The sequence below is a fragment of the Stegodyphus dumicola genome, chromosome X1 (genome assembly GCF_044657685.1).
Source record: "Stegodyphus dumicola isolate Sdum_Otavi_A_Nest chromosome X1, ASM4465768v1".
Classification (NCBI taxonomy): Eukaryota; Metazoa; Arthropoda; class Arachnida; order Araneae; family Eresidae; genus Stegodyphus; species Stegodyphus dumicola.
The window spans coordinates 207,228,465-207,249,418 of NC_140780.1; the positions used below are offsets into that span (position 1 = coordinate 207,228,465).

General features: G+C 32.6%; 1 protein-coding gene across 3 annotated transcripts in view; it reads right to left on the reverse strand.

Moving 5' to 3' along the window:
* Positions 1–20,677, reverse strand: part of LOC118197897 (glutamate receptor 1-like) — a 396,844-nt gene extending 376,167 nt beyond the window's left edge. For all 3 annotated transcript variants that reach the window (XM_085808310.1, XM_085808312.1, XM_085808311.1), the window contains exon 1: positions 20,342–20,677. In XM_085808310.1, the coding sequence (XP_085664436.1) occupies positions 20,342–20,429 (88 nt within the window). In that variant the 5' untranslated portion in view covers positions 20,430–20,677. The remainder of the gene's footprint in view (positions 1–20,341) is intronic.
* Between the last annotated feature and the right edge of the window lie 277 nt (positions 20,678–20,954).

Sequence of the window (20,954 nt, forward strand, 5' to 3'; positions counted from 1 at the left end):
AATTACGGCTCGCCTGTTCTTACTCATCCCAAGAGCAAGCTTCACGGGTAACGTCCCAAGTAAGTTCCAGAGTAACATCCACAAGTCCAGCCAACCAGTAAGTGCGCGAGTCCAAAAGTAAGAGTGTCCAGAGTAAGTGTGTCTCGCCTCTTAACCAAACGCGGCCGGGGAGCATATTTGCCGCTCCCCGCCGGAAAACATCCCGCTTCGTAATCACATTTTTGTCCAGCAAGCCCAAAAATCAGCGAGTCAGTCCGAGAGTCAGCCAAAAGTAAGTCTGTATCCAACTCGAATTTCCTTCGTCTCCTTCACAAAAACGGGCTCCCACTATGGCTTCACTTATCGCCCCCTTAATTATGGCAAAATCTTCGTTTTCAACTCCAGAATGCGGAAATAAGGGTGATCGCGCATGCGCGCCCTTCTTCACTTAGCCAACAACCGGACCCTCAATCGCCAAAAACCTGAATGACTTACATTGAAAGACAAGTAGCAACCTTTGACTTTTCCGTCACGTACTTTCCTCTCTTAAGGTCAACTAACAATGAAAATTCTTTCTCGAACATTCTAAAGCGCGCGAAATCATGACTTGGCGAAAATTGCCTCCCTTTCCCTGCTTCTTTCACAATGAATAAAAGTTTGTACAAGATTTGCAAATAAAAGAAAATAAATAATATTCATTTATACTAAATAATATTTCCCGAAGCATCTGTTTCTCCCCAAAATTAAAGCCTTAAATTAAATAATTCAGAATCAAAATAAAATTTAAATTTCCATAAATCATAAAATCATTCACCTAATTTTTATAACGCTATCCGGTAATTTCTCTACATAACATTCCTTTCCCCTAAGGAATTAAATTTTGGTTTACCAAAATTTAGCAGACAGACACTTCTTGAAATACCATGACTCATACTGTGCAATAAGGCTAAAGGATAACATGATGTAACAATATTTCATACGACTCCTTGGTATAGTGACGTTACTGACACATTAAATGTAAAGTCCAAAATGTGCAAGTAAAACAACAAGATTAATCAAAGCAATTACTAATTAAAATACTCAAGGAAGATCATCAAAAATAATTAATCAAAAACATCAATTAAATCACTTAATTAAACCTAGAAATACTCAGAACACATACAAAAATAAAAATAAAAATAAGGCGCTAATCACAAACAAAATATGTCTAAGATCAATCAATAAGATAATTAACGCGCCGCAGATACATAAAATACATTCCTGAGAAAATAAACACACTAATAATTCAAACAATTCCAAATAAAATATGTCACATGAACGTATTCAAATAAGGAGTAAAGACCCCTAAGTACTACGAAATTGAATAACTTCTAAGATTGAATCCCAAACAGTCACGTCTAAGAACAGAAGCGGCCTGATCAGGGCCAAGCATTAGAAAAGAAAAGAACGTTACAACACAAGGAACCTCGGAACCAGCCGAAAATACCCCACACAAAGATCAGAAAGAAGGAAAACGTGATTGTCCAAAAATTCAATCCAACCAAAATCAATTCCGAGAATGAACATAACGAATACGCTGTGCAAATACCAATTAGAATTTTATCCAAAACACACAAAAATAATAGTAATAATACAACCTAATGTATATACAAAATGACGTTTGGCCAATAATTACAAACAGATACTACCAAGATACACATATAGACATAAAATGAAAATACAATTAAACTGTAAAAATTTCGTACATAATTCAAAAGAGCAATGAGATCAGCGATACTTAAAAAAAAATTTAAACTGCAATACCTAAACAAATACACAAATAGTCATTATGTTAAACCATATCAAGTCAAAAAATATTTCACTGTAATTCAAATCAAGCCAAAAAAAAAATCAACCAGCAAGAGTGAAGTGTCACTAAAAAAAAAATTCAAACTTCAAGATAAACACTAGTGAGTAACAACACCATATTCAAGTCCCCTTATTAAGACAACAAAAATTTCAGTAATTCTAAAAAACCCTTAAGTCCACAAAAAAAAAAAAAAATTTCAACTAGTCAAAGAAATCAATCAAAGCTGGACTGAAGCACGTTACTAGAACACTAAATAAAATATCACAAATCAAAAAGGTGTTCAAAACAAACCCCCCAATTTAGGCGAAAACTGAGATCTATTCTGCATCAGACTCTTCCAAAACGTTGTATAGTAACCTAAGTAGCAGCCTTCAGCAACACCTCCACCCAAACAAAAGAAACAAAGTAACTCTTTACCGCGTCCATGTAAGCTGAGAAAAGCGCTGTATTATAAATGACAGACTCAAACTTTACGTATCAAGCAAACCTCCAGACACGTTGAAAGAGAACATAAGATCTCTTATCTCGGAAAGAAAAGTGCGCTGACCGAAACGTTACAATCCTGAACCAACACAATGAAAGAGATACAACAATAGATTTCTCAGATAACAAGTTCCTGTTTGCCCCCGGTGTAAGAGGTCAAGTGCCACCATGAAGTGCAAGTATTTACAAGAAAACGAGCTTTCAGGACATTACAACTTCACGCAAGACCTAACTGCAAGCAACAAATGCAAAGTTCTCAAAAGTGCTAAACTAAAAAAAATACTCATAACTCATAATTCAAAAAATCCCTAAAAATCACACAAATGAAATCCATAACTCAAATTCTTCTATTTCCCTAAGACCACAGAAATCTCAATTCTTCCACAGAAACTAAACATCAGAGAACTTACATTTTACGGACCTTGGCAGAAACCACCAGAAAACAACACACAAACTTGATACAACTATCTTGATACTAATAAGTCAAACCAAAACAAGAATTGACCCCAAATTCCGCAACAAGTCCAACCAAGAAAGAAAATTCAGTACCTCAAATCACATCTATTACGATTAACTAGCAAATTCAAGACAAACTACTTGTAATCAACAGAAAATTCCCACACATGAGTACAGAGCAAAAGTAACTAATCTTCTCAAACTTATCTAAAAATTTCCACAAAACAAATTCCCGTTGTCACCAAAATTCTCATTAAAATTCACTTTCTACAATTCACAAGACTAAATTTCTACTGTTTAAACAATTCTCACATGACAACTCTTCACAAACTTAAAACTCAGAAGATAACTAATCTCAATAATATTTTTCGAATCCTTTGATATTATAATTTTTCAGTTATCTCCCGATAGCGTTATAAATTTGACTACCTTAGTTTTCAGGATCAACTTTCTCATTTAACAAACGGTTTTGCTTTCATTTCAACGTATTTACTTATTATAGTTTCGAATTATGGAATATTGTTGCACCTACTTTTCTTTAGTGCGAGCAGTTAACTTCACAATACAATTTAAAGTAATGCTAATTTAGGAAATGCAAATATTTTATGTTATTTCTTTCAATTAATGTGCATTTCTTTTCAATTCATTTAGTTTTACTGGGATCATATTTGATTTTGCTGTATTTTCACAACCACATATCTAACAGGTAATATAGTTATGCCGCTATCAGACTTCATTTATAATTTGAAATGAAAACAATTTTCATCCAAATTAGGGAAAGCAAAAGACTTGTGTTTGACGCACACTCTTAGACAAAAAAAAAAAAAAAAAAAAAAAAAAAAAAAAAAAGGACGCACTAAGATGGAGTTAACCGAATGGGACGAAAATCAGTAGAAGTGATATACATGTACAGAAAAAAATGATTACAGTTTGAGAAAAATGGATGATTCATTGAAGTGATAGAGCTTCACAAAGTGAAAAAGTCAGTAACGCGTTTGTCCACCTCTGGCCCTTATGCAAGCAGTTATTCGGCTTGGGATGGATTGGTAGAGGTTGCGGATGTCCTCATGAGGGACATCGTGCCAAATTCTGTCCAACCGGCGCATTAGATCGTCAACATCCCGAGCTAGTTGGAGGGCCCTGCCCATAATGCTCCAAACGTGCTCAGTAGGAGAGAGATCCGGAGACCTTGCTGGCCAAGGTAATGTTCGGCAATCACTAAGGCAAGCAGTAGAAACATGTGCAGTGTGGGAGCGGGCATTATCTTGCTGAAATGTAAGCCCAGGGTGGCATGACATGAAGCGCAACACAACGTGCCTTGGAACTTCATCGACGTACCGCTGTGCTGTAAGGTTGCGACGGATGACAACTAAAGGGGCCCTACTAGAAATGAAAAGCCACCCCAGACCATCACTCCTGGTTTTCGGCCTGTCTGCCGGAAAACAGTCACGTTGGTATCACACCGCTGTCCGGGGCGTCATTTTTTTTGTCCGGGGAGTCTCCAGGCTCGTCTTTGCTAGTCATCGGGGCTCAGTTCAAAGCGGGGCTCATCACTGAAGGCTATTCTACTCCAGTCAGTGACATTCCAGTGCAAATGAGCCCGATACCACTGTAAACGGGCTTGACGTTGTATAGAAGTCAATGGTAGTCGGCGCAAGGGGCATCGTGACCTCAGCCCACTTTCTGTGAGCCGTCTATGAATGGTCCTTGAGGTCACTAGCTGAAGCACTAGTTGCATAGTTGCACGTACAATCGATGATAATGATGCATCTGGAGCTGTGAGTGCTGCTCGGTCTTCACGTTCTGTTTCTCTAGGCCTTCCGCTTCCTTCTTGATGCTGTGTGCGGCCATGGTTCATCCATTCCTGCCAACATCGTCCAATAGTGGCATGGCTCCTGCTCAAATGTCGAGCTATTTGCCGATAAGACCAAAATGGTTTCTTTGAGGCCAACTACACTACCTCTCTCAAATTCTGACATCTGCGCATATCGTTCGCGCACCAGTATGCGAGGCATAGTTACTATCTATCAGAGTACACGGAATGAAATTGGTGAAGAATTTATGATCTGGAATCGTAATTTCTTCACTTAAATATCCTGCCAGTTGCGCTGTAGCGACAACCGTTCATTCATTGGCAGCCAAAATGTAAAATTTTTCATTTTCCGTGCAAAAATGTATGCATATTAATTTGTGTCCAATTTGCTTTATAACTTCTCGGTGCGTCTTTTTTTTTTTTTTTTTTTTTTTTTTTTTTTTTTTTTTTTGTCTAAGAGTGTAGATTTCAACTCAGATACTTTCGAATTCGAGGCGAACTGGTACATTTCCCTCCTCAGGAGGAGTAAAAAAATGTTCCACAAAATAGAAAGGAGTCATAGCCCTATTTACACCAAAAGAAAAGAACATGAATACGGCTGTGGCTCCTCCCTTCTTTGCTCCTGATGATGAGGGACCTGCAACTGTTCGCCCTCGAAATCGATACATACTTAGTTGAAATCTACGCCAAACATAAGGTTGTAGCTTTGCCTAATTTTATGTATTACGTTGTCATGTTTCTCTCTTCTTTTGAATTCTTTTCACCTCTTGCCCTCTATATATGTGGCATTTTAACACAACACGTGTATATCAAGCAGCGAATGATTCTACCAATTCTCTAAGAGACTTGCACAAGTTAGTTTGTTTTTTGAATTGTATTTATTCATTGCTGAGTTGATTTTGTAACATTTTAAAAATAAAATAATTAAATGCAATTTATTCATTCGTTATCTTTGAGTGTCTTGATCTCCTTGAAAATAAGTAATGTTTTAATAGTATTTTTGTGCAAATGTCAATTATTCAAAGAAAAACCGAAACACGATAGTTACAGTTCCTTTACAAGCTAGGTAATCTTTAAAAATACGTGTTTTACTTTGCAAATTAACCTTCAGGGCATTATTCCAGGTTTTAAAAGTTTTCCATTGCACTCAATTAAACTAATAAAACCACAAAATATATTATATTTGGTTTGTTATCCCTGGATTAGGTTCTAAGGCATGAGAATTTTATAACACCAAGAATATTTTTTTTCATCTAAATGTTACCCAAAATGAATTCCCGAAAAACTGCTGAGAGCATAGTTTCTTTCTCAAGTGAATCTATTAGCATCTGAAACAGAAAAGGAAAAACACCCTTAGAAGATAGTAATGGTAGATGTTATTTAGTTTGTTGGTAAGCTTCACCCTCTCCTTGATATTAGGTCGCAATCTCCTTGATGAAACACGAAATGGCTTAGACTTGATTGAAATTGTATCACGCTCAAGACGAAATTATTCTATTCACAGGCTAGTGCTGTTTCGCATGGGAGGTGATTGCTGGAATTGCATTCCAAATGATTTATTCCGGGTTACCTTTCCTTAAAAAAAAATTCCAAGAGCCAGCTGTCAGGCACATGAATTTCCAAATGAGACATATTAAGCTTTTCGAGGTGTTGAATACAAAAGTATTGTATCCAAGACAGTAAATTTAACAACATTATTACAACGATCAGCGAATTTTCAGAATAGGACATTTCACGAAAACTCGTCTTGATTTCATATAGACGGTGTACAGGAAATAAAAAATATAATATTTATTTGTCAGAGGAGTTATTCAATGTATATTTTGCTTAAAAAGTTCATTTGCATAATAAAACAGCATTTCATGAAAACGTTTTTTGTTTCCCATACAGGTGTATGTGAAATATAAAAGAATATTTACTTGTCAGCCTTCAACTTAGTGATTTTTAATGGATATTTCGCTTTTGACTGCTTTAAGTTTACTGATTTTTAATAGATATTTTGATTTAATCTATAAAGACTAATAATTCTGAAATTTAATGGCGAACGTTATAAAGTGTTTCTCCCGTCTTTTCGGCATGTTTTCGTGGTGTGGTGGTTTGCACGCTGGGCGCGTATTCCTGAGGTACACGGTTCGAATTTTGGCGAAGGCGTTGCTCATATTTCATCTTGCCTGCTTCGAAATAACCACACTGGCGCCCGAACTGAAAAAGGTGGGGGGATGATGATTCTCTACACCCAGGATTTAGCGATTGAGTCCCCTAAGCACCCCAGTCGCCCTTTAAAAGTGGGAATATATAAGGTTTTTCTAACGCCTTCTTGGAATGCCTTCGTGGTGGGGTGGTTTGCACGCTGGGTGCGTATTCCAGAGGTCCGCGGTTGGATTCCCGGCGAAGGCGTTGCTCATTAATGTCTCTACAACGTCTCGCCGATGGTTTTAGAGGTAGCATTTGATCACGTGAAACTCTATTGTACAATGTGATATATAATAGTTTAACGTAAAGATTTTATTTCAGTTTTAATTTCCGTGGAATATTGTGGTCTTTAACAATTCGCATCTTTTACATAAATCCCATCATAATAAGGAATTCTTAATGCATTTCTGAGAATTTCGTATTTTAATACCGAATCTGATTAATTAAATGTTCATAAATTCTGAAATAAAATGCACCATGATTGACGTTATTTAATTCACCACATTTAAAGCGTATTGTTTCAAATTAATTTATTTCATTTCAATTATAAATCTCGTTTTTTTTTTCAGTTCCAAACAACAGATTAATAAAAACTTATTTTTTAGGTAAAAACACTATTATTTGCATCCCACATTGCCTTATTTTCTTTTAAAAACGTTATTTCATGAAATGGAATATTGATTTTCAATGCATTTATTCTTCCATTTATATGCGTACGTTACACTGAATAAACTAATTTTTACAATGAATGTATTAAACTACTGCACACTGTTTTATAATAATAAATATAATGTTTTTTTACATAATATTTGCAGTAATGGTCATTTGAGAAAAACACTAAAATATAAATTCTCCTTTTAAAATATCCCTATCTATTCGTACAGTTTCGGAATGAAAAATGTTACTGAAAAGGAGGACAAATGTTCTTATCAGTTCAATTGTTACAACTGCCCAAATATGGAGACTTTTTCTCAAATAGAATAAACCAAACAATGAGCATGAAATCAAACTCTTTTAGTAATTAAGAATGTATCCGAAACCTAATACTTCTTTCTTGCAACGCTGACGAGAAATCATTTGTAACGAAAATGCGAAGCGTATATTTAAGAAGGTAATGAGAAAATCTTTAGCGAAGCAACTGTTAGTGCTCAGAAAAGGATTGGAAACATCGAGACAATCCAATAGATAGCATGATGCCTGTTAATAGATAAAATAAAGCCCTTTTATTAGAAATTGGATTTTCGGCATATGGAAATTAACTTTTTTCCTGCAAATTTTAAGGCAAACTTAAATTCATCATTCGTAGAATTTGGGCAAACGTCGTAAAAAGGGAAAAGCATAAATATATTGCGCTAATGATTTAAAATGAATCGGTTCTCATATAGGAAAAATTAGCTTCAAACTAATAAATATGTTAAAACACTTCTTAATATATTATAATTTGAAAAAGATCAAACCTATATATATAAGACAAAGAGACTATTATAAAATGTTCATTAAAAAGAAGGTAAATATATGACACTAATACATAAGCTCTCATGCAGTTATGACGCCCTAATTCATTATATCAAAATTATAATCATCCTTTAACATTCTCGAATTGTGAAATATTTAAACAATAATTTTCATTAGCGCTTTTTCCGCTAGTGTTCACCAGTTTGTACAATAAAAATGCATCTTTATCCGTTTTTCAACTAAAGCACGGCTCATTGCGGCACTTCATAGTAGAATGCATTTGTATAACTCGTAATTTCACTTTGTTGTCCCTGCAAAGTACCTTCTAATGAAATAACAAATGTACTTTTCTTTGGGAAATTTTAGCCACCACTAAATCACGAATTAATGAAAGTTTCTGGTGGGATTTATTTAATCTTGGGACTGTGTAAGGTATAATCGCATGCGGTAATGCTAGAAATCAAATGCCAAGAAATGTTATTGTAAATGTTGCAACCGTGATGCAAGCCTATTTATATCAAGTTTAAAACGCAATCATAATTGTGCTGCTTCAAATAATTCGCTCTCGTTATAAAGCACTTTTTATCATTTTAGAACTTCTATTTTAGAGGTGTAAAACTTATTTACAGTGGATGGACAAAAATATGGAAACACCTTGTGAAATGCATGTTTGAAAAGAAAGATTGATTTTAATGAAATATGTAGGTGGCGTTGGCGTTTTTGACTACTGACGCCACCTAAACAACTTCGTAAATGTGCTAAACAGTTCAGTTGTTGTCGGAGTACTGTTATGTGAGGCTGTCATTGCATTATGTCAGAGTTAACAGACTTCGAACGTGGGCAAATTGTTGGAGCACGTATGGTAGATGCTTCCGTAAGCAAGGTAGCCGAGGTGTTTAGTGTTTCAAGAGGTACTGTATCGAAGATTTATTCCGCATATTTGAAAAGCGGAAAAACATCTGCTAAATCACAGTGCGGACGAAAGTGTGTCCTGAGTGATCGTGACAGACGATCATTAAGGGCAATTGTGACGAAAAATAAGAAGACCACAGCTGCAAAAGTTACTACTGAAATGAATGTTGTGTTACCGAACCCTGTGAGTACCAAAACAATTAGAAGGGAGCTTCATAAACAGGGAATTGCTGGCCGTGCTGCAATTGAGAAGCCACTCATCAGTGATGCTAATGCCCGTAACAGGAAAAGGTGGTGTTTAAGTCATAAAGCCTGGACTATAGAGCAGTGGAAGCGAGTAATATGGTCTGACGAGTCTTCTTTCACATTGTTTCCTACTTCTGGCCGAGTTTACGTCTGGAGAACGCCATCTCAAGCCTATAATACAGACTGCTTGTTGCCAAGAGTGAAACATGGCGGGGGTTCTGTTATCGTTTGGGCAGCCATATCGTGGTTCTCTGCTAGCCCCATGATAACTGTGTCAGGGCACATGACTGCCAAGACTTATGTGAACATTTTGGCCGATCAAGTTCATCCCATGGTACAAACTTTGTTCCCCGATGGTGATGGTGTCTTCCAAGACTACAAAGCCCCTGTTCACACAGCTCACATTGTCCAGGACTGGTTTTCTGAGCACGAGGATGAGTTGTCCCATCTCCCCTGGCCACCACAGTCACCAGACCTAAATATTATCGAACATTTGTGGTCTACATTGGAACGGAAAGTGCGTTCTCGTTATCCACCGCCAACATCGTTATCTGAACTTGCCACCGTTTTGCAGGAAGAATGGTATAATATTCCCTTGGCAAACATACAGGAACTGTATTTATCCATTCCGAGAAGACTGCAAGCTGTTTTGGATGCCAACGGGTTTCCTACACCATATTAAGCAAAGAAACATATTTTTTTAAAGGTGTTTCCATATTTTTGTCGAACCCCTGTATTTTCCCTCATTAATTAAAACAATTATCTCTTTCGAATTGTTTTGCAACAGAAAAACATTAACTAATATGTTATTTAATTAAAGACAAACAAGACTAATTACAAATGAGAACTAAATGTTCTGAAAGCAAAATACCTGCGTAGGGTTTATTAAAATGATCAGGAAATAGTGAACAATGCGCAAGCACTTGAAGAGTGTTCGCTCGAGTTAGCTCCACCCCAGTGTACCAGTTTTTGCGCTGTTCCTTTCACACTGTTTTAGTACTGTGTATGTATGGGTAAATGTGTTTGGCAGAGAAACATATCTGAAATTTTTAGCAGTGCTAGATCTATATACTGTTTCTGATTACACTTCATTCTCTTATGTCAGAAATAAAGTACATTGAATTATTTAGTTATTCATCAGTTTATTTATAAGCTCCTTACAATAGTGCTAATCTGTCTCAGTTCTTCAACTGCATGTAAAGACTGCCGCATATTTTGCATACACAAGTTATTTCTTTATGTAAAAATAGTTTTTATTAAATAATATGCGGTAAATATAAAGGTAAACAAATTTAAAAGTAAAATACACAATTATTACGAATGTATACTTAAATGTATTCGAATTTATGACATTAAAATTTATTCCCTGAAATGCTAGTCATTATCAATTATTCGTTTCTCATCAGACACCAAATTCGAATTTTGCGTAACACCGTGAGTATTTCAGCAGAAATACAGATCTTCCTCCAGACTGAAAGTTTAATTCTTAAATTATTTTTTCCCCAAATTGAGTTTTTAAAAGAGTAATATTTCTTTAAATTATTGCACACAGTATATCTAAAAGTATATGAGATAATCCATTAGTATAGAAAATACGCAAAATATATATAGAAGCTGATCCAAAAACGCAAAGTTAGTCTTTAAATATAAGTCAGACATCGAAAATTTAACGGCTGTAGAGTAGGTTAGGTTATTTTGAATCAGGAGATATGAAAAATGAGAGCTGCGTTCGCCAGAATTAGAACCTGGACATCTCAAATACGCGCCGAGTATGCTAACTTTACACCACGAAAGCATGCTGTAAAGAAGAGAGAAAATACATAGGCACAAACCATTTTTTCAAGAGCGCAAAAGCCTGTGTAAGACAGCCTTGTTTACCAAAAGTAACGTTGGAAAATGTGAGTCATTACCATTCAAGGCTCCAATGTTCAGGACAGATACACTTTCATTTCGAACACTACGATCACCTGAGTCTTGTTTTATTGATTTCTTCTGGGTTTCCAAGTCGAAAGAACTTATAGCCTGTGACACGGACTTCATCGCTGAGTAGTCGTTGACTAGCTTGACATATTTGAACACCTTCGTTGATCTGCGCATTGACGTTACAAGGCATATATTATCGCAGCTGAAATGAATTTCCTCTGAAACTGTAATCACAAGTAGGTCTATGAACATTTTGTGTTAATACCTCAATTGTATTTATTTATCTTTCACTCTTTCAACCACTGTAGCACACACAAGTTGCATTTCCCTCATATTTCTCTATGTAAGAATGGTTTTATTTTGTGTACCTGACCTGCTCTTAACTTTTGCACACCACCCTGGAAATTTTTACGAGCTAGGATCAATCTAGGAACATGTGAAATTCGTTGGAACTAATTACTGTATTATTAACATACTGTCAGCGTGTTTTGAAGCTTTGCATGTCTGCAGATTTCGACCAGAATGACATAATGTTAAATGTGTATCTCAAACAGGAGGTTATACTCACTACATTTGTTATTCAACAAAATAACAATTTACAGAATTATTATCAGTGTTACGTCTTTTGTAAGTAACAGCTACTACTACTTAAGAGCGGCGTAACTGTAATTTACATTATGAAACTTTTCATGTTCATACGCAATAAAAGTGTGAAATTGAAAAGTCGCTTGTAGTGGGGGAGTATAAGTGCATTCGTTATACACTCGTCTAAGTGCCAAAGAAACAGAATTTCAGTATCAGCATAACATTTTTTAACATGGAAAATGTTTAAACTTCACGAAAAATTAAAATCACAATGAAATTCATAGATCCTAAATTTTATTGAATTCTAAAGTTATACCATTGAATTAATATTGACCATTAAATTAATATATTAATGAGGTTCTAGTCATTCTGCTTATTCTGTGATAACATGGAGTGTTTATGTTTCTTATTTTAACTTTCGAAAACATATATAAATTTTATTCAACTTAACCTAGAGCCGAGGAGTAAATTTTTATCTTATTTTGCTCGTTTTTGTGTATAGAATTTATTGGTGTTTATTACATTATTATTTGCTAGGTATTAAGAGTAACAGCATTACATCTACCTCAAGTAATTTAATTGTGAATTTAGAAGAAAACAAAACCTACAAATAAATGATTGAGTTTAATTAAAAAAAAAAAAAAAAAAAAAAAAAAAAACTAGAAAATTATTTGCTTTCCTATGATAGGGGAGCATTGACCTTTTTAATTTTTGAAATTTAAATTCTCAGCAGAAAGTAGAAATAAAAATTATAATATATTTTTATTTATTGTATTTTAAACATTTATACGTAAAATGTGTCCTATATTAGACATAATCACTTGTCACCGCATATACATGTGGCAATTTATGCGTGTTGTTACATTTTTTAACTATGTTTAACAAAATGATTTCAGCTAGGTATCGAGCCTAGGACAACGAGCAGGCGGCATTGTTAGGTTTCTCGCAATCCTCCCTATATGCAGCGCTATGGGCAGGTTTTATTAGTAAGTCGCCCACTGAAGAAATTCATTTCCTTAGGAAACAGACCTCGTGTGTTTTGCAACATTCAAATAACCCTTCTGAACTTATTATGCTAAAGATCGTTTTTTCTCTCTTGCAATTCATATTGTGTTTATTGGTTTTACTATATGCCTACGAGGCTAAATTAAATTTAATAAACAAGTACAAAGATCAAGAAGTTAGGTTCTTTGGATAAAATCTGAAAGAAGAAGCAAAATATTTAGCAGATATTAAGGATATGTCATAGTTTCTCATCACTTTTCTCAGTTTGCCTTGCTTTTAATTTCATTGAACATAAATTAATTCATTTCGAGAAATATGTCTGTCTTTTATACATTTTACTTTTGTATTTATAAAATTCCCTAACAATTCTAGTTAAAAGTATTGATAAAAAAAGTTTTCATTCTCTCTATCCTCAATTTTGTTTAAAATAATTTTTTATGCGCACGCCATTGTTGAACTTTAGTAAGTGAAAGCACATATTTTTCCAACACCTTAATGGTAAAAAAGTGATTAATCAGAGAAATCGTAGGGGCGGGGTGAATTAGCTGCAGCAAAATGATGCTTTTGTAAAAGTTTGTTACCTTTATTTATTATTTTAAGGTTAAATACAGACATAAGATAGCTATTCATCATGTTGGAATTCGAATATTTTTATCTTCCCTGTAGTCAGACAAACTAGGAATTCAAGTATTTTGTAAAACATGTTTTACTCTATTCCTATTCCCGTATACGTTAAGCCTAAATTTGTGTCAAATTAAACATAAGAATTGTTTCAAAGGTCAGAATACATTATTTTAATTTAGTACGAAAGGTGAATTTGGGATTTAGTTACGAAATGAAATAATAACTAAAGGTATGAAATAATTATCATCAGAGCAAAACGTTCTGTGCATTCAGAAATATTAAGCATTTTGCCAGTACTGACTCTAGAAAAGATAGGAATTGAATGAATATCATTACCATATACCTTTGTTTACATGCTCTCAAATTGCTTATTATTTATAGCTAATGTGCATTCGTTTTGTACAAAGTTATATTTTTGGTTGCATTTCTAGATGTGTAAGTAATATCTGTTGCGTCGTATATGTTTCTATACCATCGGCGATGTTACATATTTGATGTAATTGTTCTTTATTATCTTTTCAATAAAGGGATCTAATCTTAAATGTCATATTTATGATAAAAAAAGAAGTATTGCATACTGCCATATGCTCAGTTTTATCATGGAAAGTTCGTTTTCTTGAACAATATGCTGGTTGGTTCCGTGTCCGACTGTCCGAATTTATAAAGATTTATGTTGAAATTCAGATGTTTTGAAGTAAACTGAACACTATAAATTACAATTTTCTGCTTAAGGAGTGACACTGAAACTTATAATTTGTTTTAGCAGAAATTATTATCTACGACTTTTCTAAAGGGATTTCAAAATTTATTTCAACTTTCCTCAAATTACAGTGAATGAAAGAATTATTTATTAACTCATTCACCAATTTATTAATTTATTTATCTTTATACCGTTATTTTTCTTCATTACATAAATATTTTATTACATTGTTACATCATATGTCTGTATGAGTGAGACTGGACACTGATCACTAATATATAATATCTATCAAGTGATAAAGAACTAAGACAGATGCAAAAAGGAAATAAAATAATTATATGTAAAATATTGATAAGTAAAGTTTCTTTGGAAGTGGCCCAGAGAAAATCGAGAAGTTTACCTTAAAAAAAAAGCTACACAGCCATTTGTTTTATAAAAGGAAACCTTGGGAGATGCTACTACATAATTAAAGTCATAGATGATGATTATATTCTTTTATTATTGCATCTTTATAATTAGAGACGCATTAAAACTCCATAATAAAAGTTATTCCTCACAAGTAAAAAAAAGAAAAGGAAATCCAAATTTATTTCTAATTTATGGAGAACTTTTATCAGAAATGTTTACTGATTCATTACTAAGCAATTGCAATATTAATTTACTCGACATAACTGTTCTGATGTAACTGAATCATATATATTCTTCAGATGTTTAACGTGCAGCATATAATTGTATCTAACATTTCTTCGTGTACTACTAATTTGATTTTGCCACAAATTTGTTTACCTGACTTTATTTACTAAAAATGGAAAACATGGATTACTCAGTAAAAAGCGCCCAAATCTTCTTTTACCCATTAGCACAGCATTTCATGTTGTTGTAATATGTCAGCATTTTAATGTGTTGCACGTTTTCAATATGCGTCATAAAAATGCATTACATTTACTGATATTTTATTATATTTATGTTTGCAAGCTTATTTTGTAAGTAAATAAATAGCTTTCCATATTGAAAATATTTTTACTTTAAGGTAGTATGTATGAGATTAAAGCGATTTAACAAGTAGCATTGAAATACACATAGCTTCATGTATGGTTATCCTATTTTATGCATTACTATGATATTCATAAATTTAATTCATCTTCATTTACTAGTAGACCATGTGTAACGTGTATGCGAGCCAGTTTCCCTTAGAAAGTCCTCCACGAAGGCATCCCTCCCCTTAGGCAGATAGCCCTCGAGGCTTTACCGTAATTAAATAACCTAACCTAACCATTTACTAGTAGAAAAATAAATTACTATTTTTGAAGTTACTTGAGATTTAGATACTTTGGTATGAACTAGTATAAAGTATTTCAGTTCTCTTTAATCTCAAATTGCTTGTTTCTGTCCTTCTTACGCGAAACAAAACGCTAAAATAATTAAGGCAGTGTCATGGGATTCATTCGACTGCACTTTTACAAGATCTAAAAATGCATACCTATTAAATTAGAAAGAATTGATGTTAAAAAAAAAACAGGAAAATATTTCTTAAGGGGAAATATATCGATTTCGGTTTTCTTTTCTGGCAGATGCAATATGTTCTCAGTTTCTTTTACAATATCCTATGAATTTCAAAGCTTGAATCTTTTCTATTGTATTTAAGATATGAGCTTGACAAAGAATCAAATTACGTATGTCCATGTTAAGTCCATGTTACTGCAAATGAATACAATTTCGTTTAAATAAAGCGAAATTACATTTCATTTAACAATTTAAAAATAAAGAAATTGAGCTTTATATGGGATTATCTTTAAACAAACGGTAACAAGAGAATACATATTTGTCTTATTCTTGCAAGGTTGAAATTTCTTCATTTGACAATGAAATAATGGGTGAGATTTAAGGGGCATTTTTGAGATCACTTTGCGGTTTTTTAAACCAGGGTAATTTTAATCGTTTTCAGTAGCTTTTAATTTAGAGCAGGATCAATTATTTAAATTTTATACTATGACAGTAGCTCCTATTAAATTAAACAAATCGGAAGTTATACGAAATGACTTTGATAATTTTTTAATATATGCGCATTTTCAAATTCTTATATAAATCTGAAACGGTTCAATACTAAGAAGAAAGCATTCGCTTCCATATAAGGAGTTTTACAATAAATAATGGTCCTGATTTACTGATTAGCCTAAAACACCGCGTGGCAATTTAACATTAATATCCTACTTATCATTATGAATTCAAATATGTGAAGAAATAGTTTTCTTTTTTACACTGTACTACAAAATAGCCTCATAAAATAATTTAATGAAAAACGTCGCAAAATCATTTATTAACAAATTTTCAATCTATGTAAAACGTTATTGGCATAGATTTATTTTTATTTGAGTAAAATTTAAATTCCATGTTGTATTTTATCATATATAAGTCATCTATTGTTAAGTATCCAAATAGGATATAAGTATTTAATAGAATCAAATATAAAGTTATTACTAATATGGTTTCGAATATTGCCAGTAGAGAAAATCTCAACATTCAACACTGAGCAAGCTGACTTTTAAACTAAATTCATTACTGCTGGCTACAAAGTAAAAAAATGATCATGGAGAATTGAGGGATGAATAATATTAATGTTTTAATCAGTTTCACATTGCATCTCTAGATATTAATTAGTAATATCTCTTGAAACGATATCTGAGTGTCTAAAATCAGAGTGAAAGTTGTTTAATGAACTACAATGGTGACATATGAAGCGGAGAAATCCAATATTTAAGCAAAGGCGGCGGATATTGAATTTTTTAACCAATGATAAATTTTATTTGTTTAACTATTGGCTAATAAGAACTCCAGAACAATTCTACCATTTTATTCAATAGGATGCAAAACAATCTTTAGGCAAAATAATCCTAAGCAAAACAATCCTAGATCTTTTTAGAGATCTTTAAATCTTATAATAACTTTTAACACTGAACTACTTTCAAATATCCATTTTCAGTTAACTATTAACAAATACCTTTAAATGCATTTTAAGCGTGTATTTGAGTTTAATTAATCTCAATATATTGCTTGTTTATTTGCGTGTAAAATCGATTACAGCAAAGCATTCAAAACATGAGATATCTGCTTAAAAGTAGGGATGCCTTCGTCAACGGTTTTCTGAGAGATACTGTTTATATATCTTTATATACGTTGGGAAACAACAAGAGGCTTTCTCAGCAACCACTTAATTGTTATTTAAACTACCAGTATTCGGCAGTCTAAAATTATTAAACAGAAAAATAGGCAAGTGCAAACACTTAATAAGTTTTTCTTTGGTTTTTATATGAAATTTTAATAATATTAACGTCGCCTTTTAACATATTTTAAATCAATATATTAAACAACGATTTTCAGCGAATTAAAAGCTTCTCATATTTCCTATAAATATTTCTAAAAGAATTAGTAAACATTAAAATTCAGACAACTAATTCATATTGTCAATTAAAATGGTTTTAATATGTTATCAGAACTTTGTCAAGAGCTATGCAGAAGACAGTTTTGAGGAATTGAAAAAAAATAGTATGTTTTATTTAATAATGTAAAATGTGGGTTAAATTTCTTCTAATGGTATTTATACTGGAAAATGCTTTTGGAAAAGAAATTAAATATTCAGTCTGATATTACAAAGTTTTATCTGTCTCCATATTTTAAATTTAATTTCTTAATTTTAAAACTGATTTTGTCTTGAATTTAGAGTGCTCATTTACGCATAACAAAAATAGCTTATGTTTTCCTTATGCGTGTCTCTCTTCTTTCTCATGCAATTCTTAAACTTGACTGAACATGTTTTACGTTCGCAAATAGCACTCTCTTTTCAAGTATTCCAAAGAACTTCCAAATATTTACATTTTTCAAACACAAGAGCTAAGATCTTCAAATGTTGAAATATTTATGAAGCACTTAGATGAGACAAACCAAACCACATAAAACTCAAAGGATTTAAGTAAAGTAATCGGTTTTAAATTTTAAGGCTCTTTTACAGAGAAACTCTTAACATAATTTTTGCGCAGACTAGAAATCTTGTTACAGAAAGCTTTTTAAAAGCTACATTTTTTAAAAAATAAAGTACTCCCATTTCAGAGATAAAGTATCAAGGGAACAACTTGCAGCACTCTATTTCCTCTCCAAGATCTTTAAATTTTATCCGAGTTTTAAAAAGATATTTCGACTTTCTTTTATTTCATAAACTATTGACTTGTATTCTTATGGTTTCCAAACATGCACATTTTCAGTTAAAATCCTTACATAATTTTTGTTTATTTACATAATGTTTATTAGCTTTACACATTACAACATGATTTTACTTTTATACTTTGCAGAGGATTATGAGTAAAATAATTTTATAGGAAATTTATGTAAAAAGGAATTTGAATATTTTTAGCACTTGAATTTCTGAATTGATTGGGGAAATAATATCATTTCTCTCTTTGATATATTTAAGCATAATTATCAATAATAATTTTACATTAATTATAGGAATATAAATACAAGGTACAAATCTCTTATATTTTTGCATTTATATATTATAATCAGCTGTATTGATTAAAAGGTGATACAGAAAAATGTTGAAAACTATTAGATATATTGTTTTATCGATTTCATCTAACACAGAAAGTAGCAGGAATTTAAAGAACTATAATTTTTCTTTGTATTTAAAAAATTTAACATATTGAAAAATTTCAAATTTCGACTTAGTAAAAGATGTCATTATAATGATTTGGAATACGTAACATGTATTGTTACAAATGCTTTGAAAACACGTGAAAATATTATAAACATAGGAATTTCTTTTAATAAAAATCATGATAACGAGAGAATAGTTTTTAAAATTCTTATAGAGATTTAACAAAAAATATTAATTCCTATTAATCATTTTTAAGGCTTAGAAACTTACTTTAAGCTGTTAAATAGGATAGTAAGAAGATATTCCCTCAGGTTTAGTAATAAAATTTGCTTCTTTAGTGCTTAAAATTTATTTTAGTTTCTATTTAAAATTAGAAATACATTATGATTAATTTTTTATTTAAAACTAAAAGTTGGGATGCGTTTTCTTCTTATAATTAATAGTTTTTGGCTATGTTTTGAATATATTTTTAACCATCTTGAATTTTTTCAATACTTTCTTAAACAAATTCAGCATTTGACACAAAATCATACTTGCAGACAGATCAAACAAATATTGCTTGCACTTCAAAAAGCATACAATACTGAAGCTACAAAACGTGTAAATTGCAATAACCTCATATTTGTCTAACCCTTGTAAATGATAAAATTATTCTTAATGACATAAACTATTTAATTTATTTTGATTGATTAGAAACGTGACATTGAATGGTTATCTTCAATGCAAGGAGTGCTAGTATCAGTTACGCATTGAAGAAATAAATGTACTTTTTAAACCTGCTATGAAAGAAGGAAATTGCTCTGAGATTATTAAATTCGTACTCTACGAATGGTTTTAAAATTAGAGAAAAGTATATTATTTACCACCTATAAAATATAACGTAACTGTATCCTTTAATATAGATCAGCAATCAAGCAAATTTAAAAATTGACCAACGAAACAATTTGTAAGAAATGTCTCATGAATTTTGCGCTGCTGTCTCAATTTGTATGCATTTATAAGGCGTAAATTTAGCAAAGAAAATTTTTGATGAATAAAAGGGAAATTTAGGGAAGTAAGATTTTAAATTTAGAGGATTTAAAAGCACTTGATGAATTATTTAAGGATGTTTATGCATTCAAAAACTTTGTATTGTAGTAAATTGACGTAAATATATTTAATCTGCTATTTTAAAACTGGAATTTGATTTTCATTTAGAAAATAAACGAAGTAAAATTAAGAATATCAAAGTTAAGAAAGTTGCGGTCCTTTAACTTTAAATCTAAAATAAAAAATACGAAATTTTTCCCATATTGTAGAAATATAAAATGCAATTCCAACAACATTGAAGCTCAGATTTAGTATATTAGTTTTCCTCTGATTGCAAAGGGGCCATTAAATTTAGAAGTACTGTTGAATTGCAACAACACGTGATTTTCATGCTATCAAAGAAAGAATTTATTCCATTGGAAAAATACTGTAAATACATACCTATAGGAATCTTTTCAGGCACTGGCCTTACCAGCGCAAGAATGCAGGTAAAACATAGTAACTTCCACGTAAGAAACATGCCCTTCATTTTAAGTGCTCTATTTCATATTAAAAGATAAACAAATTCTATCTGAATTCACAGAAGGAAAATTTCCTCCGTCTGTAATATTTAGTCCTAGTGTGACACGTGAAACTATTTCCATCCATTTCTGTCAAACATGCATTCCCGCCTATGTCTAACTTCCGGCGAAAAAGCACTATAATTATTCCTCTCCTCGAACTGGTGCTCTCCGTTGGAGAATAATATGGAGAGCGGGTTTTTCTTCTCCGCACCGATCCGCGTCCCTAAAACTGAATGGGATGGGCAATTCGCGAACAGGTTTGCTACTGCGCATTCTCCCTCCACCTCGAGTCAGAAGGCTACGCAAATAAAACACAGTTCCGCTTATTCGCGCCAGTAATTCAAGAGTTTCGGAACATACCGCGAGTGCGGGTTCTTCGATTTCTTGTAACAATGTATTTGCTATATTCTTACTCCAGAGGGTTTTCCCTTAAATAGCTCGACTGCAAATATTTATTGCAGTTTTCTTGTTAATATTTACCCTAATTCGTA